General features: G+C 45.6%; 2 protein-coding genes across 7 annotated transcripts in view; one reads left to right on the plus strand and one right to left on the minus strand.

Moving 5' to 3' along the window:
* Nucleotides 1-1,169, plus strand: part of EDC4 (enhancer of mRNA decapping 4) — an 80,967-nt gene extending 79,798 nt beyond the window's left edge. For all 5 annotated transcript variants that reach the window (XM_085878207.1, XM_085878206.1, XM_085878209.1 and 2 more), the window contains one exon: nt 94-1,169. In XM_085878207.1, the coding sequence (XP_085734333.1) occupies nt 94-280 (187 nt within the window). In that variant the 3' untranslated portion in view covers nt 281-1,169. The remainder of the gene's footprint in view (nt 1-93) is intronic.
* Nucleotides 419-26,868, minus strand: ECI2 (enoyl-CoA delta isomerase 2). 2 transcript variants are annotated; one of them, XM_085878217.1, is made up of 10 exons: nt 26,722-26,868; nt 23,348-23,483; nt 22,947-23,045; nt 22,650-22,838; nt 22,428-22,497; nt 18,342-18,441; nt 17,569-17,689; nt 15,857-15,946; nt 692-835; nt 419-600 (listed from the first exon to the last, which is right to left on the minus strand). In XM_085878217.1, exons 1-10 carry the CDS (start codon nt 26,745-26,747, stop codon nt 442-444), a joined length of 1,134 nt encoding a protein of 377 aa, XP_085734343.1. In that variant the 5' UTR covers nt 26,748-26,868; the 3' UTR covers nt 419-441. The 2 variants fall into 2 exon arrangements, with proteins under 2 accessions (XP_085734343.1, XP_085734344.1); XM_085878218.1 differs by lacking the exon at nt 15,857-15,946.
* Between the last annotated feature and the right edge of the window lie 514 nt (nt 26,869-27,382).

Below are 27,382 nucleotides of genomic sequence, written 5' to 3' on the forward strand. Positions count from 1 at the left end.
CTGATGTACGATGGGTAGCATTTGATGTTGCCCTCGTAAATTCGAATTCGTTTTTGCAGCTGTTATGAATATGCACAATGTATTGTTTTGCAGGTTTCTAGAGGAAGCAGTCCTAGCTTTGGATAGAACTCATCCATTGACTCATGAGCACTCTCCGGGTGTTCTGGTTTCTCTGCAACAGAAGCTCTTTGCCTTTATGCAAGCGCAGCCACACGGCCCATGCACTCGTTCAGCACGTCTTCTTTTTATGGCTGTGCAGTCGCTGACCAGGACTTGTTGAAGCCAATTTGTTGTGTGAATTGATAGGAGGGGAGTTTATCCAATCTCCTGTAAAGCGGGTACAGCTTAAATCTTTTGACCGAACTTTTTTTTGATGTTGCAAATTGCTTGCCCTTTCTTATTGAAAAACGGAAATCAGTTCACACCAAATGTGGTTTTTATTTACATCTTTCTGGTTTTATGTTGGAAAAATGTTGCGATTGCTGACGCACAGTCGGGTGAGAGCCACAATTCTTTGAGGAGTTGGCATTCTGCTTCATTGGTTTTGTGCAATGTTTCTCGTTCTAGTTGTCGAATTAGTTGTCTGGACAGGTGTAGTGCCTGGAGAGAGGAGAGAAATAAAGCAATGGCTTGTTAAAATGCAGTTGACCGATGTGGTGGGATTTTTGTTTTTAATGAAAACTTTGCTCACCTTGTTTGGGAGGGTGGCATACTTTTGGAGGCGATGCCAAGCTTCGTGCTCAAATGTGTTTGTTGGGAAGACTTCTGTGACTAAGTTGAGGTTGTAGGCTTCTCTTGCCGAGATCTTTTTGTTGAACAGTAATAACTCTGATCCCTAGGAAATAGTGGAGAAAAAAAAATGCAATATCAATTTATGGTTGTGTTTTTCTAATTCCCTTTCATTGTGGGATTCTGGAACTTATGCTTTACAACTATATTTCTACTTAAAAACAAACATCCTTGTTCTCATAGGTGTTGTTTTAATAGACTTGATAGATTGTTTGGAACTTCGGTGAGTTTTTTTTTTTGTGGATAATCATTTCTTTCCCTTTAATAATATACTGGTTCTGATACCTTTTTTGGCTCTTATTTATGTTTGTATAGTTCTTGTTTTTCCATTGTTAATGATACAGAAGACTCTCTGTTCAATAAAGTTTTTATAAATTTCACAGATTTTTATTTTGGAAGTCACATTACTCTAAGCTGTCTTGCCTGGGTTTGAATCCCTACCCAGCTATAAACTGCCATCCCGGTGTTTCACAGGCAGGGCGATTTATCAATGTGTGTGCCGTCTGGCGGATGGATGTTAAACAGGCGTCCCATCTACCAGTATTAGTTGATGGATGTTAAAGATCTCACGGTCTCCTTCATAAAGAGTCGATGAGCTATCCTGGCCAAATTACAAATATCTCCCCTGACTTCCTGTGTCGGCGTGGCAACCCCTCCAGGATCGTAACCCGAGCCAAGAAACTACCTCACCAGTACCAGTACATTATCTCATTATATAAACTTTAGATGAATTGCATTAGTTTTGGAAAATGCCTGAGATTAGTTTATCAACATGTTGATTTAGTTGTTGAATTATCATTCAATTTATTTTGTTTAATTACTTATTTTATGAGAACGTGTTTCAATTTGTTTGTTCAAGCAGACGAATATCGATTTGTTTTATGGATTGGTTGGTGGCCTTGAAGTATGTGCCATTATTTCATTTGAAGGATTGGTGTAACTTCTTTTTTTTGTGATGAATTGGTATTGAGGAATTTTACAATGTCAGCTTTTCATCCCTAATGCTTCAGTCACATTTGGCTCTGCAGCCGTAGGGTCTAAAAAAAAAAAATCTACGGCCACTAGCAATTATAGGGCGGCCGCAGTATTTCCACGGTCACACAATGTAGCAGTCAGTCACATATGTTTTATTTTTCGGGGAGCCGCACGGGGTATTTAGAAATTGTGGAGACCGAAAACGTGGGGGTGCCGTACGGTCTTTGATTTGATGTCGCACGGTGACCTTAGGGCGTCCCTGCGGCAGCCATAGAATTTTCAAGGCAGATGCAAGGTAGCCTCATGGTGACCGCAGGGGGGCCCTAAGGCGAACGTGGATAGTGCGGCCGCCGTAATTCTTTGGGGGTTGGCAAAATTCATTTTTCATTGATAGCCTACGGAAAACGCACGAATAACGCAAGCCCACTGTACGCACTACGTACGGTCGACGTGGAACACATCTACGTCATGGCTACGGCTTGTCGAATTGCTACGGCCAACCGAGAAATGAAAAAAGTTATAACTACGCGCTTTAATTCCATGGAGACCCCTCCGGCCTGTAAAAGATAGCCATATGGCGTAGGGCCACCCTGAGGCCACCTCAGAAACTCTGCGGCCGCCACACGTTTGTCAATTCAGGGGGGGTACGGCCGCCGTATCCTAGCCGTAGAGCAAATGTGACTCATGCTGAACTGTTTTGTAGGAAGTGGTAAGTCTCCATTATATTTACCTCTGCCACCGAAGGTGGAAGAGATTACATTTTCATCCCCATCTGCCTGTTTGTTTGTATGCATGATATCTCAAAAAGTTGGACGGATTTGGATGAAATTTGGTGCGCAGGTTGGGTTTGTGATAAGGCCAAATTAGATTTTGGTGAAGATCCAGATCTGGATACAATTTATTTTATTTTTCTTAAGTGATTGTTTACCCATTGAGATGTGCCAAAAATGATGCATATTATGATGTTAAAAAAAAATTATATATATATATATATATTGTTGCTGATTCGCGCCCGCCGGCGTGCGAGCGGCCACGTGACTCGAATCGCGGCACGTCGCCCACCGGACGGACAATCCCATCGTGACCCTCTCGGACTAACGCCGGGAACTAGTCACGGGTGGGCCTTTCGGCCTCACCACGATCGTGCCAATCGGCCCCCCGCGTGGGATAGGGTTGCTCGCCAAATTCGACCTTCCTAAGTACCCACACGTAGGGTAGACCGGGCGATCGCACCTCGCCGCAGGTCGACTTCGGACACGGGCCACTTTAAGCGACCCGTTCCGTACTATCGGGATAACCGAGCGGTGTTATCGTCAACCCCGACGGTTCGATTAATTATCGGGCGTTTTAGCCCACGACCAACCCTTTACGTGAAGTAAGATGGAGATTCAATAAAGGAAAAGACGAAGCGAAACGGGGAAAACAGTCCAACATAAAGCACATTTATTTCGCGATGGCACACGGATAGCACACATATACAATTATACACCAAAAGCAAATGTAAAAGAAGAAGAAACACACAATAATGCACAAAAAGCAAATGTAAAAGCAAAACACAATGCAGATCTACCACCGACTACCGAGCACACGGCAACACTTATACAGTTGTACTTCACAGACGGCGCCGACAACACATATACTCAAAGCAAAAGAAAAAGGGACCACCCTCCACGATGAGGGGGGCAGACGGGCCTGGGGCCGAGACCGCGTCGAGCCTACCCGTCTGGTGATGAGCCGCAAAATGGCGGTGGCGCCCCGACTCCGCGGGCCTCGCGGACAGTGTCTGGAATGGGGTGGGAACGGGGCCCCCTTCTCGCACTATCTCAGCGCGGGGGGAAACAGGAGGGGGTTGTTGATGCTCGGGGGGATGAGGATATCTCGCTGGTTCGGGTCCCGCGACGAGCGTCTCCACCGCGACCTCGGTCGCGTTATCGGCCTCCCCTCTCCGCAGCTCCCCGACTCTGACACGAGCGCCCTCTCGACTGCCTTCGCCGCCGCCACCTCTCCAACTCTCCCACTCTCCACAGCTCCATCCAACTGCTTTCTCCGACTCTTCTCTTGACTGGCTCTTCCCAACTCAACTGGACTCCACCAACTCCCAACTAAACTGCCTTTTTGGCGAGCGAACGCGGCCCTTTATAGCCCCCGGGGCCTCGCTCCTTCACCTTCGACCCTTTACCTCTGGCTGGCTCCCCATTGGACAGAGGAAAAGTGGGCGTGAATGCTTTTTGATCCTTGAATCTGCATATAGCGATTATACTCCGACGCACCTGGAGGCGGGGCCAAATCGCCCCACGCTCGCCGATAGGACGGAACAGAAGTGGGCGTGAGTCGTTTTTGATCCGATTGCTTCGGAAAGGCTGGTGTTTTTGCACCCGCTGCTCGGTGCGCGCCCTGCACGAGTCCAGGATCGGCGCCCACAAGCGGCGCGGGAATGGCGGTGATGCGATGGTTGCGAGAGCGAGATGTGACGGCAAGGGTCGTGGCTGTTGTTGTGAAGCGGCGTTGCGGTTGGTGGTTGTTGTGTGATGGCTGTTGAGACGTGGTTGTGATGGTAGTAATGGCGGCTGGTCCAAAATAAAGATAGTAAAAGAAAAACGGCTATCTAGAGGGGTCGCAGCCCGAATGAATGACATTTATTCCCTCTAAACAACGGGTTTGGGCCTAACTACACATATACTTACAGAGATATCTCACCTAAGGGACCTGAATGGTGGTTTGCAAATTTCGTCAACCACAACACTACCCCCTCCCCTTTTTACAGACTCGTCCCGAGTCGTCATTTTCGTGTGCCATCATGTGTAGTTTTCCCCTAGTACATTTTACCTACGGATCCCTGAGTGCGACATTCATGGTATTCGTGTCCCCAAAATAAATAACCTGAGGGCTGAGTAACTACCTAAACAAACCCACTCACACGGACGACTTAAATAAAATTGCTGGCGCTAAGACAGACATGCCGGGGGCGCACTCATATGTACAGTACATCTTAACCTTAACTTACAAATTTTACACTAAACCATGGCCCAGGATCAATGAACTCTGCAAAAAGAAAGCAGTTAGCAGGGAGTCAGGCTGCTTGCATGCAGTCTCTGGCTCAAACAACGCAGGTGACAGGGAACGTGGGCGGCTGCTCACACGCAGTCCAAGGCCTTCCCTTTTGAACTGAACGCAGTGAACCACAACGGTGCATGGGCTGCACAAACGCAGTCCCCGTGCCAGCTCAAGTGGCACACGCAATGAACACAACGAATGAATGGATGGACGCAAACACGGTGCACGGGCCGCCACTGCAGGCCCGTGTTGTAGCTGCCAACAGGGCAGTTCTCGCAGCTTGCAAACTGTTGCTTTCTGATCCTGGCGCACATGGCAATGAACAGGGGGGGGGCAAAGCAAAAATTGAACGGGGCTGGTGAACAGGGGCAGTGGGCATGGCAAAGGCAGCAGGCAAACACAGCCCGCAGAAGAAGGCCACTGCAGGCAAACGCAGCCGGCAGACGAACTGGCCGGCACAGGCCTTGAAGAAAAACAGCCAGCCGGCAGATGAAGTGGGCCGGCACAGGCCTTGCAGCAACACAGCCAGCAGATGAAGTGGCCGGCACAGGCCTTGAAGCAAAACACGGCCAGCCGATGGCACAGGCCTTGCAGCAAAACAACAGCTGCCGATGAAGTGGGCCGGCCTTTGCCTTGCAGCAACGCAGCCAGCAGATGAAGCTGGCCAGCCTTTGCCGTTCAGTGGAGGTTGGTGGAGAGAGTGCGGTGGTGCTGGCCACTCGGAAGGCGGGCTCGGACCGACCCTACGGTCTCCCTCCCAACCTATCGCCTTTGCCTGTCACAGTCTATACCCACTCCCTTAATTTGTCAAACCCCAATTTAGCCCCAACTTATTTTTTTATTTTTACTTCCCCACTATAAATCGTCCCCTAACCCCTAGTACTGTCCTTGTTCGGCTAACCTATCCTGTCACCTAGCCTACTCCCAACCCCTACGTTCCCTTCCTGGAGGGGAATAAGGGAGAGCTAGCGTCCTGTGTCGAGGCCCAATCTAAGCCCCAGGATGGCCTCCCCAGAGTTCAGCGATCTATAACACAAAGTGGGTCCAGCGGCCCACAACGAGAGCGAGGGGATGGATGGTGCGGAGGGGTACATCTCCTAATCTACCCTAACCATTAACTCTTAAACTACCCCGGGGCTTTCAACAAGCGCCTCGCGCTGAAACTATTGGTTCGAACAACCCAGATTCCCGTCTCCTGTGTTGGTGTCCTCAATTTCGGGCCTCGCCCCCCAATTTTCTCTCCGTGCCCTCACACGGTCTCATGGCTGGGACACGTGGCTCCCTTTGGCAGGCACGACCCTCTGCCGATTCTCCGACGATGGCACCCCCAGGCACTACACTGCCTCCAAGCCTACCAGCTCCCTAAACACCGGGGAGTGCCCCCCATGGCACCTCCCCTGAAACGCACACGTGGCAGGCTGGCTTCCCAGGCCCCTTTCCGAGGGTCACCCGTGCCCACAACACTGCCCACGCGGCTAATGGCGCCCCAGGCCCCCGCACCAAGCAGGCGCACCCGTGCCCACTACGCTATCCCGGCCCCCATGGGCCCTTGGCCTACTACGGCCGACTAGCCTGGTGCCCGGGGTACCCACTCAGCGATACTCACCTTTCGCCACCACGCTCCCAGCCTGTCAACAGGGCTCCTGCACCCCTCCAAACGGGTTTCGAGCCTACTTCCCCACCAACAACAAAACGACTTCCATATTTGTTAATTTGACTAACCCCCGAACTCACTCTACACTGACCCCGGGGTCCCTTGGGCGGGAGTCACTCCTCCCCCCAATCACTCATCGCACCATGCATTCCCCATTCACTCCACACACACAGACCCGCTGGCCTCACTCACTCACCAAGCACATGCTTCCACTTCACTCACCAACTCTTCAACACACTCACCGCTGGACTCTGCCATCCTTCTAACTACCTCCCCTAACTAACTCGTGCTCCCACGTCGTCCCTTAAACTACAGCACGTTCCTTTGAACACTACGTAGCTAAACTACGTCCCCTCTACACATTCACAAGTCTGTCACTGTTCTCAAATGTCCCAAAATTATTTACCCAACCTACATCTGGCTACAATCCCTCTAACTAATCCATTCCACGGGCCCCATGAGGACTTACCCCTGCCCCATGGAGCCGGTCTAGCTAAGCTAACCCTTCCCTCTAACTAGTTTCCATCCTGTGCCCTGGGCAAGGGGGTCTTCCACCCCTTGCCCAGGAATCCTGTGCACCCGAAAGTGAGGCTTGCTTTTTTTTCTTTTTTTTTTCACATGCGCAGCACCAGCGCGGTAACTCACAGCTCGCGCACTTTGCACCTGCCCGTGACGTCATGCAGCTGCACGTGTACCTCGTCCCTCCTTGGATGGTACCATCCGGCAGGGATACCCCTCCTGCCGGATTCCAACCCCACGTGCAGCCATGACGTCACCGTGCGCATAAAAAAACAAGCCCCACGTCTCGAGGGGTTCCCCACGCAAACACATGTGCTTTGCCCGTTGGAGCTTAACACACACGATCGCGTGGAGAACCCGTCCGGTCCAAATCCGTAATCCTGCCTAAACTTTGTCTGTCCGCGGGATCGGCAAATCCACCGCGTGCGTTTCCGGACCGGGACTTCACTCTCGCAAGCGAGCACGTGGGGGCCTCGTGCGTTGCACAGCACGGACCTCGTGCTCACTGCTGGGTGAACCCGGCACGGTCCCCGAAACAACTACAGCCGCTACTCGGCTTTCTTTCCTCACATGTCGCCGTCGTCGCCATTCGACACACGCACTCCCGCGTGTTACGACACTAACACACCTCACCATTAAACTCACACCGGGAGACGCGGCTGCATGTTCACACATGCCGACCGACATCTCCCTTACATACCGCTCTCTCACACACACACGGTCTCCCTTGCACTCGGCCGTTCACTCACGCATGCCATCTCCCTCGCACACGTGGCTCCACTCACTCGCGGCCTTCCACTCACTCGTGCCATTTCCCTCACACAAACCACACCACTCACACACGCGGGGACACTCACCCGCGGTGCCTCATTCACACACGCGGGGGAACTCGCCCGCGGTGTCTCTCACACACGCGGGGGCACTCGCCCGCGGTGTCTCATCCACACACCGTGCCTCACTCACACACGCGGGGGCACTCACCCGCGGTGTTCCATCCATACTGGCGGTTTCATCCACACACGGGGACGCACTCACACCTTGCACCACACACACCGGGACAACCACACTGGGGATTTGTGTCCCCACAAGGGTCCCCGGGGCCTCTATACCCCCAAGCTCTCCGTGCACCTGTCCACAGCACCCGTCCCCTCCACCTCGCAAAGCACGACCGAACTCACCTGGTCGTGACTCGCCTCAAGGGGGCATACTCCCTCCCCTCGTTCCTGGAGGAGGCCATCCAACTGCTCGCACCGGGTCTCTACCCAGTCCGCGAGCTCACCCGCATTATCCTCCACTACCTCCGCGTGTGTGTGTGCGTCACTTACCCCGTCTTCATCGTGTAGTCTTCCCTCTATCGTTCCCATCTCCCGTGTCTCTGCCAACTCAGTCACCTCTTCACCCTTTACCTCCCTTGTCTCAACTATTATTTCCGTCTCTTCCCTTGTTATCTCCCTCGTGCACGTCTGTCACCCCAATTAGTTTATCCCTCTCGGTTACCGTCACGACCCTCGCCCAACACGTCCCCCGAATTACTTTCTCCTGACCCGCCTCCACCGCGGGCCCGACAGCCGTTGCACTCCCTCCCAGCTCGTTCGCTCCCACACGTGGCGTCGCCATTTTAAGCTCCCCGGTTACTGCCTTCATGCCCGCCTGCAGGCTTCGGCCCATGTTCCGCGTCTCACCCCGCAGCTCTTTCATTTCTTCCTTCATTTGCTGTGTATTCGCATCCATCTTTTCGTTCATGCCTTTTATTTCGTTCATTTGTTGTGTATTCGCATCCATCCTCGCTGTCATTGCCGCCAGCATGGCGCATAGCTGGGCCATGTCGGGTGCGCTTGGGTGAGCCGTTTCGGCAAGGATCGGGGGGTTTTGGTGGAGAGGGGGAGGGGAGGTGTCATACACCGTGGCCGCCGCCGCACCTATTTCGGGCTCTGGGTTCAGTTGGGGGAGTTCGTGTTCCTGCACAACCAACATTTCCTGCATGGGGTTTTCATCCTGGACCATGGATCCTACACATTCTACATCCATTTCTAATACCCCCGGCTCCCGCTCGCCTTGAGACGCCATCTTATTTCTCGTAAAGGGTTAATTTAACTCGCTCGTAATTTGGAGGGAATCGGGGGTCGCTCCTCTCACCCCTGGACCGATTCCCGTGAATTTAGCTGGAGACAGGAGAGCCCGTTTTCCCGTTCTCCGATACCAGTGCCGCGAGGAGGGCGATGAGTTTATATCGCACGACCTGACACCAGTGTTGCTGATTCGCGCCCGCCGGCGTGCGAGCGGCCACGTAACTCGAATCGCGGCACGTCGCCCAGCGGACGGACAATCCCGTCGTGACCCTCTCGGACTAACGCCGGGAACTAGTCACGGGTGGGCCTTTCGGCCTCACCACGATCGTGCCAATCGGCCCCCCGCGTGGGATAGGGTTGCTCGCCAAATTTGACCTACCTAAGTACCCACACGGAGGGTAGACCGGGCGATCGCACCTCGCCGCAGGTCGACTTCGGACACGGGCCACTTTAAGCGACCCGTTCCGTACTATCGGGATAACCGAGCGGTGTTATCGTCAACCCCGACGGTTCAATTAATTAAATCGGGCGTTTTAGCCCACGACCAACCCTTTACGTGAAGTAAGATGGAGATTCAATAAAGGAAAAGACGAAGCGAAACGGGAAAAACAGTCCAACATAAAGCACATTTATTTCGCGATGGCACACGGATATCACACATATACAATTATACACCAAAAGCAAATGTAAAAGAAGAACACACAATAATGCACAAAAAGCAAATGTAAAAGCAAAACACAATGCAGATCGACCACCGACTACCGAGCACACGGCAACACTTATACAGTTTTACTTCACAGACGGCGCCGACAACACATATACTCAAAGCAAAAGAAAAAGGGACCACCCTCCACGATGAGGGGGGCAGATGGGCCTGGGGCCGAGACCGCGTCGAGCCTACCCGTCTGGTGATGAGCCGCAAAATGGCGGTGGCGCCCCGACTCCGCGGGCCTCGCGGACAGTGTCTGGAATGGGGTGGGAACGGGGCCCCCTTCTCGCACTATCTCAGCGCGGGGGGAAACAGGAGGGGGTTGTTGATGCTCGGGGGGATGAGGATATCTCGCTGGTTCGGGTCCCGCGACGAGCGTCTCCACCGCGACCTCGGTCGCGTTATCGGCCTCCCCTCTCCGCAGCTCCCCGACTCTGACACGAGCGCCCTCTCGACTGCCTTCGCCGCCGCCACTTCTCCAACTCTCCCACTCTCCACAGCTCCATCCAACTGCTTTCTCCGACTCTTCTCTTGACTGGCTCTTCCCAACTCAACTAGACTCCACCAACTCCCAACTCAACTGCCTTTTTGGCGAGCGAACGCGGCCCTTTATAGCCCCCGGGGCCTCGCTCCTTCACCTTCGACCCTTTACCTCTGGCTGGCTAACAATTGGACAGAGGAAAAGTGGGCGTGAATGCTTTTTGATCCATGAATCTGCATATAGCGATTATACTCCGACGCACCTGGAGGCGGGCCAAATCGCCCCACGCTCGCCGATAGGACGGAACAGAAGTGGGCGTGAGTCGTTTTTGATCAGATTGCTTTGGAAAGGCTGGTGTTTTTGCACCCGCTGCTCGGTGCGCACCCTGCACGAGTCCAGGATCGGCGCCCACAAGCGGCGCGGGAATGGCGGTGATGCGATGGTTGCGAGAGCGAGATGTGACGGCAAGGGTCGTGGCTGTTGTTGTGAAGCGGCGTTGCGGTTGGTGGTTGTTGTGTGATGGCTGTTGAGACGTGGTTGGTGGTGGTTGTGATGGTAGTAATGGCGGCTGGTCCAAAATAAAGATAGTAAAAGAAAAACGGCTATCTAGAGGGGTCGCAGCCCGAATGAATGACATTTATTCCCTCTAAACAACGGGTTTGGGCCTAACTGCACATATACTTAGAGATATCTCACGTAAGGGACCTGAATGGTGGTTTGCGAATTTCGTCAACCACAACAATATATATATATTGTTGGGAGATATATATATTGGGAGAATATTGGGGAATGGGAGAAGGTCTTGCACAAGGCTGGGATATATATATATATATACATATACATATACACAGTGGGGAGAACAAGTATTTGATACACTGCCGATTTTGTAGGTTTTCCCACTTACAAAGCACGTAGAGGTCTAATTTTTATCAGAGGTACACTTCAACTGTGAAAGACGGAATCGAAAACAAAAATCCTGAAAATCACATTGTATGATTTTTAAATAATTAATTTGCATTTTATTGCAAGAAATAAGTATTTGATCACCGACCAACCAGTAAGAATTCTGGCTCTCACAGACCTGAGTTTTGTCTTTAAGAAGCCCTCCCATTCTCCACTCATTACCTGTATTAACTGCACCTGTTTAAACTTGTTATCTGCATAAAAGACAGCTGTCGACATTCAATCAATCAGACTCCAACCTCTCCACAATGGGCAAGACCAGAGAGCTGTCTAAGGACATCAGGGACAAAATTGTAGACTTGCACAAGGCTGGGATGGGCTACAGGACAATAGGCAAGCAGCTTGGTGAGAGGGCAACAACTGTTGGTGCAATTATTAGAAAATGGAAGAAGTTCAAGATAACAGTCAATCTCCCTCAGTCTGGGGCTCCATGCAAGATCTCACCTCGTGGAGCCTCAATGATCATGAGAAAGGTGAGGGATCAGCCCAAAACTACACGGCAGGACCTGGTCAATGACCTGAAGAGAGCTGGGACCACAGTATCAAAGAAAACCATAAGTAACACACTACGCCATCATGGATTAAAATCCTGCAGTGCACGCAAGGTCCCTCTGCTCAAGCCAGCGCATGTCCAGGCCCGTCTGAAGTTTGCCAATGACCATCTGGATGATCCAGAGGAGGAATGGGAGAAGGTCATGTGGTCTGATGAGACCAAAATAGAGCTTTTTGGTTTAAACTCCACTCGCCGTGTTTGGAGGAAGAAGGATGAGTACAACCCCAAGAACACCATCCCAACCGTGAAGCATGGAGGTGGAAACATCATTCTTTGGGGATGCTTTTCTGCAAAGGGGACAGGACAACTGCACCGTATTGAGGGGAGGATGGATGGGGCCATGTATCGTGAGATTTTGGCCAACAACCTCCTTCCCTCAACAAGAGCATTGAAGATCGGGTGTGGCTGGGGCTTCCAGCATGACAACGACCTGAAACACACAGCCAGGGCAACTAAGGAGTGGCTCCTTAAGAAGCATCTCAAGGTCCTGGAGTGGCCTAGCCAGTCTCCAGACCTGAACCCAATAGAAAATCTTTGGAGGGAGCTGAAAGTCTGTGTTGCCCAGCGACAGCCCAGAAACCTGAAGGATCTGGAGAAGATCTGTGTGGAGGAGTGGGCCAAAATCCCTGCTGCAGTCTGTACAAACCTGGTTAAGAACTACAGGAAACGTCTGATCTCTGTAATTACAAACAAAGGTTTCTGTACCAAATATTAAGTTCTGTTTTTGTGATGTATCAAATACTTATTTCATGCAATAAAATGCAAATTAATTATTTAAAAATAATACAATGTGATTTTCAGGATTTTTGTTTTAGATTCCGTCTTTCACTGTTGAAGTGTACCTATGATAAAAATTACAGACCTCTACGTGCTTTGTAAGTGGGAAAACCTGCAAAATCGGCAGTGTATCAAATACTTGTTCTCCCCACTGTATATATATATATATATATATATATATATATATATATATATATATATATATATATATATATATATATATATATATATATATATATATATATATATATATATATATATATATATATATATATATATATATATATTGGGCCTGATATGTTCCACTGGATTAGTCATTGCATGGTGGAGGTCACGACCCTGTGTTTTATGGCAGTGTGTGCAATGTTTTACTCTACTGAGTAAAACACTCCACTGAGTGCCCTTTTAGTCGTTTCTGTGTTGCTTTGGCTGTGTATATATTTTGTGAACAACACAAACGTCATGTAACCAAGGAGAGTGAATTTAGCTTCGTCCCGGGTGCCACATGTCCCACAGATCTGGCTTCCCGACCTCCTGCTCCTTTGTCCCTGTAGTTGTCACATTGAGTGGGGTGAACTCACTACCTCAGACAACATCCCATGTGTACAATAAATTGTGGTGGAGTTGTCTTACTGGATAGTTAATTAGTTTAGCTTGTATTAGCATGGTGGTAGAGCCCATGTGTTCAAGTTTGTGTTTTGAGTAGTATAATCTGCATCATTGTTGGGAAAGTTTGAGAGGTGGTTGCCCTTTTTAGGTCATCTCTTCGAGCATGACCTAATAAGATGGGTGTCTGTCCTTCGATCCATCCGTTCACAATGACGTTGAAGCGGGAGATCTGGTCATTCGTGATCCTAATAGAGGTCGATGAGACGTACACGATGGTATGACTTTCAAGGTCACCGAAGGTCAAGGTCACGAGGCCTTAGAATTTGAAAATCGTCATTTTCGCAACTTCAATCTCCTCCGCCATTTCTCAAGCGATCTTTAAATTGATTGTAGCAAATGAATCTATGGGACAATATCTAAATTTTGATCAGGCCAGATTTTCGATATTCGCTTTCGTTTTCGTGTCACGTGACTTCAAAGTTGGCAAAAAATGTGAAAATGACGATTTTCAAAATCTATCTCCTCCTACATTTCTCAAGCAATCTTGAATTTGATTGTGGCATATGAATCTATGGGACAATATCTAAATTAGGTCGGGCCGGATTTTCGAATTTCGCTTTTGTTTTCGCGTCACGTGACTTCAAAGTTTGCAAAAACTGCCCTACCTTCAGGAGGCTATATATTCTCTACTGGGCATGGTAAAAGTTAGTGAATGGAGTCATTGCATAGCAGCTGACCTTGTGTATTATATTTATACATTTTCCGCCGAAAGTGCAAAAGTTTCAAAACCCGAAATGTAAATGTCGGCATTTATTTTCAAAATATAATTTCGTGCACGCGCACCAAAATGCCGAGTCATCTTTAACCAAACTGCGCAGTTTGAGCTGTGCAGTGGAGCTGCGCAGTAGTCTTCAGTCATAACTGAACATTGAGAACTTGTTATTTCTCGCAGAGATGACCGTCACTCACGCATGGGGGTAATTTTTTAGGTCATCTCTTCGAACATGACCGAATAATATGGGTGCCGATGTCCTTCGATCCGTTCACAATGAAGTTGAAGCGGGAGATCTGGTCATTAGTGATCCTGATAGAGGTCGATGAGACGTACACGATGGTATGACTTTTAAGGTCACCGAAGGTCAAGGTCACGAGGCCTTTGAAGTTGCGAAAATGACGATTTTCAAATTATATCTCCTCCGCCATTTCTCAAGCGATCTTGAATTTGATTGTAGCATATGAATCTATGGGACAATATCTAAATTTGGTCAGGACGGATTTTCGAATTTCGCTTTCGTGTCACGTGACTTCAAAGTTTGCAAAAACTGCCCTACCTTCAGGAGGCTATATATTCTCTACTGGGCATGGTAAAAGTTAGTGAATGGTGTCATTGCATAGCAGCTGACCTTGTCTTTCATTTCTCGCAGAGATGACCGTCACTCCCGCACGGGTGTATTTTTAAACATCAATTTATAGGGAATTGTAACATGGTTGAGGAGGCTATTTGGTGGCCTATTATTGTTCAAATCACATGACTCTTCCATTTCAGTTGGCTTTGGTAAACTCTGCAGGAATTTTGATGAGACCTTACTGAGAATAGTATTGGACTACCTCTTGATTTATTATCTCCTTGAGAATACAACTTCAAACCAATTACCTCCATCAATAGCTGCTTGCTGACCCCCACCACGTATGTATTATCCCAAGATCAGTGATTCTTAACCCCTTTTTTTGGTGCCCACACCCCTTCGGTTCTCAGAATATTGTCTTGGACCCCTTTTCAAAAATCACTTAGGACAGGTCTTAGCATTAAAAGACTTAGAATTACGTAATTCATAACTTTGTAATTGAACCGACCAGCATGTTTCGTGCTCCCCAGGTTAAGAACCACTATCCTAGATCCTTCTCCAAGACTGTCCTGTACACTATATACAAGTCCCTACGTTTTACCTATCCACAACACCTCAACCTTTCTGATCAACAACATCAAGACTTTCCTGAATGCCAGCACTCCCCCATTACTGCCAAGCTTTCTCATCTATGCATTTAGAAAGCTGGTTTCTTCTTCCAACTGTCAAAAAGTTGATCCAAATTAAATAATGGTCCTAAAACTGATCCCTGAAATACCTCATTATTTACAACCTCTCAGTCACTAAGCTATCCTACCAGCCTTCTGAAAATCTTGATAGATCAAGCATTGCCTCATGAAATGTTAAACACGACCTCCCTTCAAAAACAACAACAGATATACCAACTCATTTAAAGTGTTCATCTCATTCGTGGGAAATTTTAAATTATCGGCCTATTCGTTCCGTTTCCTTTTATATAATGGATTACATTTCCTAAAGGCCCTGACTACTCAGCTGTTAAGTATTATTTGAGCCAATATCATCTGCTACCTCCATATTCTTGGATGTACATTATGTCAAAAATATAAAGCTCCAAGGCCAGATGTTTCTTTACTTCCAACTTTCTTACCCATTTCTCATTTGATGCATCTTAACTTTAAAAACCGATTTCAAATACTTCAATCGTTATGCTATGTGATTGATGCACTTTGATAAATGGCTTATCATAAATTACTCTTGCAGTCACACTCCCAAAATCTTGTCAAAGCAAGTAAAGGTGATGACCAGTGCATGATTTTATAATCTTCAGCATAATAACTACATTTCCTTGTATGTTGCTGTGCATTCTGGAGGGTTACCTTTGGAATTCCCATGATTTTTGGAAAAGTATATGAAGAACATCCCTCTGGACTTTGTCCAAGCTTCGTAAAAGGTGTGTGGAATGTTGCCTGCGAAAAGTTAACATAAAATGAGCTCAGTCATGTTTCTTTGGGACAAAACTTTGACTTCCAGTTAAGGGATTTTTGCACGTGTGCAGTTGAATCTGCAGCTGCCACTTCCACCTTCGACCAAAGTTTTCCCAACTGGATCTGTCGTGTTTTCTTGTGTCACTTTGTGTTTTCATCCAATTTTCCATGTTAAATCGTACCTTGTTGTACTGTTTTGTCAAATTTGTTTGTGTTTTTCAAGACCTGCTCCTCATTTCTAAAATCTAAGATTTCTAAAATCCTCAGTTTCCATCGGATCGACTTGAAATTTGAGGAGGATTTATATTTCAGGTCACGGAAGTCAACTAGCCAATTGTTTTTGAGGTCAAATTTGTTTGATGGATTTTGCAAGTATCGTGTTTGTGTGCAGGATATCACAAAAAGTTGGACAGGTCGGGTGTGTGACGATGACGAACTGATTCAATTTTGGTGAAGATCCGAATCCGGATCTGAAAATGAGAATTATTTAATTTTTAAATTGATCGGGCCAAAAAACGATATAGTACTGCATAGCATGATATTTGAAAAATGCAATGAGCCCGCTATATTCTCGTGGATCAGGCATTACGGGCGGAGGTATGCACTCGAGTAGTTATCATTTAAACATTCTACATGAGTAGTCGTGTCGTACCTATGGTGAAAATTGTCAATTGGATAAGCAGCTGCAGGGAAGAGAAAATTAGCATGGACGGACAACACGAAAACAATGCCTCCAGCGACTTCACCAGTAGAGGCATAAAAGTTTTTTTTTTTTAATTATCTTTTTTCCCCCCAGTCTGCCATTTGACCCTGACCTTTGAGGGTTATATCAAGTGTAAATGCACCTCAGTTAAGGCTATCAAGAGGGAAATTGTTCCAAGTGGATAAAAATTAAGGTTAAAACAAAAGTAGGTTATGACCTTAAAATTGGGTCATGGTCAAATTGTGAACCCCGTACATGTATTCCATTATTGATACAATATTTCATTCTGAAACTCCCAGCCGGTTCAGAGCGGACTGGCGGGGGGGGGGGGGATAAATTAAAAAAAAAAAACCTTCTTAAATGGTGAAAAAAAAACGTTCTTTTCAGACCACCATTTGTGACCTTGACCTTGCTCGGAGTAGTACGATGTGAATTAAGCATACATGCGCCTTACTCTAAGCTATCTCGCAAGGGCAATTTTGTTCTGTTCAGCCAAACCTGTCGAGTAATGGTGAAAAACTTAATTTCAAATGAGGTCACGGTTAAAAAATTGTCAACCCCATATTCCCATTATTGATGCAAAATTTCATTTTGAATGTCTCAGCCAACTGAAACTAGCAGAAAAAAAACAAACAAAACTTAAAGGGTGGTTTAGCACTCAAGGGGGTCTAAAACTCGGAGACCATTAAAAGTTAGGGACGTGAATTGTAGAAACAAACGCTACGTACAACATTTATACACAAGTCACCTCCTGTCCTATAGGGAGAGGCTTATAATCAAATTGAGCATTATTGATTGCACAAATTATGCTGATGACATCCAAGTATTGTCTTTCAATAATCTCCAAACAATCATTTCCACCAGTTTTAAAATGTAGCACAGTGATGCCTGTTTTACTCACACTGTCAACAGCGTAGACTAGGTCAAAGAGTCCCAGTATGGTAACAGATATACCAACAGCTGGCCCATTAATCATACCAATCAGTGGCTTTGGAAAGTCGATGAAAGTTGCAACAAATTTTCTGTAACATGGACACACACACACACACCATAGAAAGCAAGATGACCAAATACTCGGATGTTAAAAATGAAGTCAAAATATCCTGGAAGAAGAACGGCATCAAAATTGTACCAGTGATTGGAGCAACGGGAATGATAAAGAACCTTGAGCTCTTAAAAACCATCCCCTGGGAATATACTACAAACGAACTACAGTTGAAAGACTTATGGGGCTTGGTGACGATCCTGAAAATAAGAAAACTTCACAGCTTGGCCTGTGAATCATGATTCCTTATTAGAACTGAGGTGGATGCTGTGAGACCTGGGAAGACTCCATTCCATCTTCAGAAACCTGCAGATGGAAATTTATTTATTTATTTGTATGCAGCCTGTGGCTGCATTTTCTGGCTGTGCCGTTTATACAATGCCCCCTATTACCAGTGGGCTGAGACCAATTTTGCCAACCTCAGAAGGATGACCGGCTGAGTAAACTCACCTGGTGCCAATTCAACGGACTGACAGGGGCTTGAACCCAAGACCCAAGGATCTTAAGCCAGCCGCCTTAACCGTGAATAAGCAAACACCAGGCATGCATATGAAGATAACAACCAAGGGCACACACATGCACGAATGATAAAAATAATAAAGTGAAATGGTAAAGTTGGAAATTCTCACTTTAACAGTAGAGAAGATTCTTGTGCAACCGTCTCCATCTGATCCAGTTGGATATTGAAATTTTCCAAGTCGTTTCCACTACTATAATAATCACCTGTACCTGGTATGATAAACCACAAAATAACATGTACAAGACAGCCACAGATTACAATATATATATAGTACATTTACAATAATACCATGACATACGAGTTTAATTCGTTTTGTGACCAAGCTCGAAAATCAAAACAATTTTCCCAATTGAAATTAATTAAAATATCATTAATCAGTTCCAGCCCCCCCCCCAAAAAACACCCTAATTTCTTTGTTACGTAGTTTTAAAAATGAGAAATGTATTTATAAATAATAAATAATTAATACAAAACATAATAAAATGGAACAAGTCAGAAGACGAGCGGTATTTGACGATGTAGATTGTTTCAGAAGTCAAGTATGAGACAATGTGATAATGTTTGACCAAGTTGTAAAAAATGATCAACATGATGTGGTACGAGTGACAGGTTATTAGCTGCAAAATGTCAAACCTGGTTTCGTTCAACAACTTAAAAAATTTGACCTTTGCATAAACTTTAAAGGTCCCAAAACAATGTTATGGACATTAAAATAAGGAAACAGGATACATGCTATAGCTTAATGGAGTTAGTTCGAAGAAGAAGGTCGAAAACCCGGTTCGATTCCCACAACTTTGAAAATTTGACTTTTGTGAACTTTAAAGGTCAAGGATTATGACCTTTGGTGCAAAACTTACTATGGAACATTCCCGGAACAATACGTCATATAGGCTATATGGCATTTCACACTCCTCGGATTATCCATACTTTGATGAAATCAGCGTAAAAACAAACTTGTAAGGGGGCGCCACGGGCAAGGTGTTCGAGATAGAGAAAAATGGTTTCAAGACTTTCGGTGGGAATGACCTCAAGATTATGCATAAAAAAATATTGTCATCCGAGCTCTCAAAGTTTGGGGGGGTCATCTGATTTTTATGTCAAAAGTCGAAATTTTCTAAGTTCATGACCTTGGGACTAAAATGAAAAATCGAGCTCCATGGGGCTATGCAGGTGCCATTGGGCTAACCAAATACCGAAACCCCTGCCAGATTTGACAACCCCCTCAGAGAAGATGGATTGTTATGGCAAAATCGCAATTTTCTAAGTTCGTGACCTTGTGACCTTGACACGAAAATGAAAAAAAAAAAAAAAACGAGCTCTGTGGGGCTATGCAGGTGCCATTGGGCTAACCAAATACCGAAACCCCTTGCCAGATTCGACAAACCCCTTCGAGAAGAATTTTTTATGTCAAAATCGCAATTTTCTAAGTTCGTGACCTTGTGACGAAAATGAAAAAAAAAAAAAAAAAAAAAAAAAAAGAGCTCCGTGGGGCTATGCAGCTGCCGTTGGGCTAACCAAATACTGAAACCCCTGTCAGATTCGACAAAACCCCGAGGAGAAGATGCAAATTGAAATCGGCTACCCCCTAAAAACACTTTTTTTGGGCGTGGCTCCGCCCATAATGGGCGGACCACACCCATTTTCAGGAAAACAACTAGATCATGATATAAACCTCCCACCAAAATTTCATCAGGATCGGATCAAAACCCACGGAGATATGCTCGGGACAGACAGACAGACAGACAGACACACAACAATAACGAATATAGTGGTCACATTTTTCGTGAACCAATATAAATAAATAAACTGGTTTTATAAAGTTTATTTACCTTGGAGATGAGACGACTTCGGCTTACGGAAGATTCTGGTGGAGGTGGAGGTGGCAGCGGTGGTGGTGGAGGAGATAGGCGGAGGAGATTTGAAGGTCTCATCACACTTTACCGCTAAACGTAATTGATACAATACATTTTTTTTTATTCCCTTTGCCGTTACACTTAATTGCTACAATTTTTTGTTGATTACTACGGTACGACCCAACGCAACGAGATAACCAAGAGAACTGAATGAGTGAGTGGCGGGAGATGCGTGAAAAGGCGGGAGATGCGTGAAAAGGCGGGAGATGCGGGTGTTCGCTTGCTTGGCTGCGCGCGTCTCAAAGCTCGCTCCACTCGTAACTCGGATCTAGACTCGTAACACAAAGCAAAAAAATCGTCAGAGCAACGGCTCGTAACTCGGAATACTCGTAAGTTAGTGCATTCCTATGTCAAGGTATTACTGTATATACAGTCATGCGCCGCATAACGATGTTTCGGGCAACGATGAATCGCATATACGACGGTGGTCCCTTAATCGCATATACGACGGATCTGCCAGCTCCATTATAATGGAGCTGAAAAATTCCTATCACCGAGTGATGTAGCCGACGTAGCGCTGCCAGTCGTATAAAAATAGCACATACAATTATGTACACTGTACAGTATATAATAAACGACAGTGTGGCCCCGTTATAATGCGATCGCTGAGGTCCATAAAATGTCATCGCGAAAAAAAGCAGGGTCGTGCTAAATCGGGATTCAAGGAAATCGGCTTTCAAACTGAACCAATGTTTGCACGTTTACCTTCTAGCAAGTAAATTACCTTTGAATTGAAGAATTCCGTGAACAAATCGTTGTTGTTACAGTCGAAATTAAAACACAAATTTGTTTTTGGTGAAGCTTTTTATGTTATTAAAACAATCGCACTGTTCCGAAAAAAAAAATATATATATATATATATATAATCACAATTGACAGGTGCTCGTTTCTTCATTTGTAAATTATAACATCGATGTAATGATTACGTATTTATAAAATCCAAACGCTATTTATTCACCTTTCTATAACACTGGGCTGTATTTGAAATATTTTTTGCAGAGGTCTAGGTTTTCTCAACGGTGACTATATGTTTTTTGAATGCTGAATTCAGAAATGTATCGAATTTCGCTCAATCAGGTCAAGTTTTTATGATATCTCAATTTTAAGGAAAAAAAAAAGTCAAAATGTTTGTTTTTTTAAATTCAAAATCAGACTAACATTGACAGAAAATGTACAAACTATACATATAATGACACACAGGTACACTTAATGTGGAAGAAAGTGCATTCTCAATTACTTTCATTTAAATTTCAGAAAAATATAGATAAATCGTTGTTTCTGGCAACACCCAACTTCAGTCGCTGTTTTGCTTCATCTTTTCATGTTGAATTTCACATTAACGGTACTTGTGCGTCATTTTATACATAGTTTGTACATTTTCTGTCAATGTAAGTCTGATTTTGAATTAAAAAAAAAAACATTTTGATTATTTTTTTTCCTTAAAATTGAGATATCATAAAAACTTGACCTGATTGAGCGAAATTAGATACATTTCTGAATTCAGCATTCAAAAAGCATACAAGGACCGTTGAGAAAACCTAGATCTCTGAAATGACGCAGACCAGTGTAATTGATGCGAGGAGATTGTAAGCTGCTGCTAACAACACCGATGGCCATCATGAACAGCACAAAGGTAAAACTAATGGGTCTTCCATCTCTCTTGGATGTGTGTTACAATTGCCGACAGTATTCAGTACAGTAACTTGCTGTACAGGTTTGTATCCGAGGAGCAATAGGCTACACCATATAGCCTAGGTGTCTAGGTTTGTGGAAGTACGATGTTCGAAAACAAAAAAAAAAATGTTCGCACAACGACGACATCGGTTAACGACGCATTTCTCAGAACGTAACCCCGTCGTTAAGTGGCGCATGACTATATATATATATATATATATATATATATATATATATATATATATATATATATATATATATATATATATATATATATATATATATATATATATATATATATATATATATATATATATATATATATATATATATATATATATATGTTTGTGGGGTGAGGGGCAGTAAATGCTGTCCTTTTAGAACTTCTCATTTTGTATGAAAAGTTTAATGTAAGAGAGCCTGTGAAGGAGAGAGGATTGTGGTGTATCTTCTGACCTCCTCCGCCAATCCAGGTCGTGAAAGGGAGAAAGTCACCTCGGGTTTTATTTGAAAACATGGTGAGTGTGGAAACGGTCAATATTTCCTTTTACAAAATCCATATTAATCGATCAATTTAATGCAAATGTACTAAAAGCAGAGCAGCTGACCTGTGAAAACAACAAGAATGGAGTCATCTTCTTTTGCCTCTCCTAGTGCTCTAATGATGTCATGGTACATCTAGTATATAAAAAAAAAAACGTACCGTTATGGTTGCACTCAAGAGAAATGGATGTGCAAATACGAATCAAGATCATCCATTTCTGATCTTTAATCAAATTGACAAAATGTACCATCACCCTTGAAAATACGTTTCGTAACGAAGATCAAACCTGCAAGTTAATGGCATTCTTCCTGCTGGGCCGGTTCAGACGGATCGTCGTCATGTTATTTTGTTTTGTCAGCACCAGAGTCTCATAATCTGTTTCTTGAACGACATGTGAATCTGGACTCAAAACAGTTTCAGCTTCTGTCGCACTCAATTTGTCAACCATCTTGATGTACTGTTCTTGTGCATCATCCTGCACAGAAACGAACCTGTAGTTCAGGAACTTATCTCAACTCTGCTGTTTTTTAAATGACAGTGTATGAAAACTGGTTGAATGTGAATACGGAAGATGAAAATCTACCTGTGTCAAGTCACCAAGTTGATTCCATGCCTCCCATTTCACTTTGTTCACAAAGTTGAACGCACTTGGTTTGGGAATGGTGCAGCGGCCCTCTGTTGACTGAAACGTGGCCAAACGGAAAATTGTTTCTTTACTAAAGCCAAATTGAATGACTGCTATTTTCACAAATGGATTGGAAAAGGTGTGAAACAAAACCAACTGAATTTTTTAAAAAAAATAGGAGAGCAGTGAAGATTGCAAGTCGCGTTTGACATTAAATTACAAATGGCACCAAATTATAAACCGTCACCCTGGTGTTTCACAGGCAAAGCGAGGCATCAATATGTGTGGGACAAGATAAGATCATCACTTCTTAACAATACAAAAAAAGACCAATAGACAATATTTGTTCAGAGCCAGACCTGTTTGAAAAGGGCATAGATTTTCAGCTTCTCTTCATTTGTTGGCTCTTTAGTGAGACGTAAGAGCTGTGACTTTGCTTTCTCAAAATCTGCTTTTGTCGCCATCATTCTTGGGAACAGTGCATGGTGCTCAACTCTGAAGACAGACAAATGAACGACTTACAGAATCAAAAAAAGTTATAAACAGCGACCACATTTTCAAAGTTCACGATGTATCGGAAAGGAAGAGCGATCATGTTGTGAAGTGAGATGCAAGGCATATGCTTATACATGCAGTTCCTGTGATGTACCAAGCCAAACTTAACTCAAGTAGAACAAATCACTTCAAGAAACACACACACACACACACACACACACACACACACACACACACACACACACACACACACCTCTGGCCCATTGTCGTGTGTGTGTGTGTGTGTGTGTGTGTGTGTGTGTGTTGAAGTGATTTGTTCTACTTGAGTTAAGTTTGGCTTGGTGCCTATGGCTTTGACCTATGGCTATCCTATAAAGCTTCACACCACCGTATGCTGTCGCTTTGGTAAACAAAATGCACCACATTTGGAGACAAAGGTTTTACTTACAATAACACATGTGCATCGCAATATTCAATAAAAAGCAAACATTCCCCTTACCCACAAGCGGCACTCACGACCCTCAGGATATCGAATATTTTCTGTGACTTAGTACCTCTACAATATTGGCCCGCTTTAGTGGGCCTATTGGTGGGGAAATGCCACAGAGCGCATGAAGACAGACAGGCAGGCCTCGGACCGAAGGAGGGGAACCTCAGGCCGAAGAAGTCGGCTCTGAAAAGAGCCAAGCCAGATGCTCGTGACGACGACGACTGACTACAGACATGGCTTCCTTCCACAACATTGAATACGGCCATTTATTGTTCCCCGAGCCTGTAACCTCTGCCATTTTCTGCTCTGTGATCCATCTGAATTGGCCCCAAATGGTTCTTACTGTGGTGGGTGTGAATCATTTTTAATCTGGTTTTCAACCAGAAAAGACTCAATTATGACAGTTCCCACAGGGTTTGGAGGGCTAAGATCGGGTAAGAAACAGTAAACACGATGGGCTTTTGGGGTGAGAAGGATGGGGGGGGGACATCGATTTAATACATAAGCAATGCGTGTGTAACTACATAAACATCGGACATTTAACTTGGAGAGGGGAGAGTTGGAGAAGGGAGTTGAGAGTAGCCGTTACGCAGACCGTCGGGTCCTGCTTGGCTTGCGTTAGGGTTGAGGTCTATGGAAGCTGTTTGCTTCAAGCTGCCCTGTTTGGAAGGAAATTAAGCCGGTCGCTCAGCTCGAGCTGCGAGTGGTGGCTTCTTCTTCTTGGTTCGTGGAGCTCCTTGTTCTCCATTTTGGTTCCCGGCTTGGTGCGACTCAGACCTCTTCGTGGAGGTGGTTCCTGAGGGAAGCGACGCATCAATGGGAAGGATCGGTGCCTCGTCTCACCAGCACGTGTTGAGAAGCGCGGGAGGTGGTTCCTCGCGGAAGTGACGCGTCGACGGGAAGGATCGGCGCCTCGTCTCACCAGCACGTGTTGAGAAGCGCGGGAGGATTCGCGGGAGCTCGGGAAGGATCGCAGCTCGCGGCGATTGGATCCAGCTCGCTCTTGTTGGAGCCCGGGTCCGAACAACTTGAAGACCACACGAGGTGGAGAGGTTCGAGATAGGTTCTGGGTTTCAGCTCACCTGTCCTCCGAGCTGGAGCTCGTTATTAAAGGCCTCTGCCACCATTTCTTGGGTGTGTGTGTGCGTACGTACGTGTGTCCGTGGGCTCGTCTAATAAGTAGGAAATTGTTAAGTGCAAGTGACTGTACATAATAAGTAGACGGTTGTAGTTCTTTTTCTGCTTGCATAATTGCATACGTGCTTTATTATAATAAATGTCCTTGTGTGAATGTAAACCTGTTCGTTGCGTCCATTCCCTCATTGAACTGCCCCATCTTGCACTCGGAATATAGTTGGTTTTTAAATAGCCGATAAATAGAATCGGGTCCGGCGAGGTCTGACGATGATACCCGCTCGATTATCCCAGAAAGGAATGGACCGCTTAAGCGGTTCATGTCCAAGCAGGCCTTCGCCGAGGTACGGTCCCTCGGTAGGTTACCTGCGCGGGCACTTAGGTATATCGATATTTGGCGATTGACCCTATTTCGCGCGGGTAGAATACGGACTGGGCCGTGGTGGGATTAAAAACTCACCCGACTGGTTTCTGGCATTGTTCCAGAAAGTCACGACTGGATTGTCCGTTCGGTGGGTGAAGCGACCGCTATTGGTTAGACGCGGTCGTTCGCACGACGATGGGTGGGAATTCTACAACAATATATTATTCCAAAGAAATTTCATGTGAAATTAATGGTCATTTGCCATGAGTATTGAATAATACCATTTTCAGGTATTTTCAGACATCTTGGACAAAATGTGATGAAAATATGATTTACCTTTAAGATAATAGAATATATTATATATGAATAATTGCAGCAGACCCTGGAGAAACTTTTTAATGCTTAATATTATGTATGTGATGAGTGATGCTAAAAGTATTTGAAAAATGCGAAAATTTGGATTTTGGGGGCAAAATTTGTAATAAAATTGGTTCTGCACTTATAATTATCAGCCACATGTTTTTTTTTTTGTTGTTGTTGTTATTGCATGTTATATCCTATTGTCTTAGGATCAGTTTGATGTATACCAAGGCATTGCAACATGAAGATTATAAAAACTACAGCCGTTTTAGTAAATATTGCCAAATTCAGGGGTCAACGACCTTAATTGACCTATTTCTCAGAATGCCACCATTTCCCAGACCGGCATCATTGGATTTCATGTACAGGGACAGTAGGTGGTAAATAATAACCACATTAGAAAATGTGGTACTGCTGGTGTGGGTATCTCACGAGATAAGGCTCTTTTCTGGCCCCTGCTGCTCCACCAACTCCTGGTTCAGGATCAACGACGACCTTGGGCCGGATTTTCGGTCAATGATGAACACAAAAACCCGACAAACCTCACCCGTTCAAACAACACCTCGAAGTTCCAACCCCCCGCGTTCGTTTTCCATTCATTTGAACATCAAAACACCATTGAGTAACTGACGACGCGCTCAGGACGAAACGCACTTTCCGTGTAACAAACTTAACCAGATTACGGAGGAAAAAGTGACTTTTATTGATTTTTAAACATCGTTCGCACATCTCGTCCACGTCACCGATAACGCACGAACAGGATCCCTTACCACCTCGGGATAAACGTGAGACGTTCACAAACTCACCACATTGCAAGGCGAATCCCGGGCCGGCCATACATTACCACGAATCTTCTTCACCATTCATGTTAAACAAAAGGGGACACCAACCTGGAGAGCAGCATTCGGGCAGCCATCGCGAAGAACCTTGTTTCCTTCCTTCGTTTGTATTTATAAAATTATTTATTTACCGTTTTTCATTCGACCGGAAGGGACTTCGTTCCACCTCCTCACCCCGACCACCTCCTCACCCCGACCACCTCATTATTTCGCCCTCGAATCGATTCAATAAGTCCGCGTGAAAATAACGCATCCCGAACCGTGTACACCCACAATGATGGCACCGTCGCCTACACTGCACAAAACGGCTCCACGTCAACCGCTCGATTCAAAACGCTCAAGCACTCAAGCAAGCACACCGAACGGAACGGAGCGCCATAAGGAACAGCTGGCTTGGCTATCGGTATTCGCGAGCTGGCTGGTAATGGAACACACCCCGGGGTGGGTTTGTGAACATTTCATCCGTTGTTGTGTCGTTTAATTTGAATCTCACTACGGCGGCCATTTTTGTTCACTCCAACCGATGCAAGCACCTCTCTTATTAATCGCTTGCTCCACTTGCCGAGCGGCTAGCAAAGCGGTTGATCTGGAACGACTGGCTTTGAAAGCGATAGCTAGCCGCTTATGGTAACTCACAATTAATCGGATTACAGACCAATTTTGCTTTACTCTTCAGTCAGTAAATGTCTTGGATAAAACAAGCTCGAATGAG

The sequence above is a fragment of the Eptatretus burgeri genome, chromosome 4 (assembly GCF_056783735.1).
Source record: "Eptatretus burgeri isolate ZD-2024b chromosome 4, Ebu_testis_v1, whole genome shotgun sequence".
Taxonomy (NCBI): Eukaryota; Metazoa; Chordata; class Myxini; order Myxiniformes; family Myxinidae; genus Eptatretus; species Eptatretus burgeri.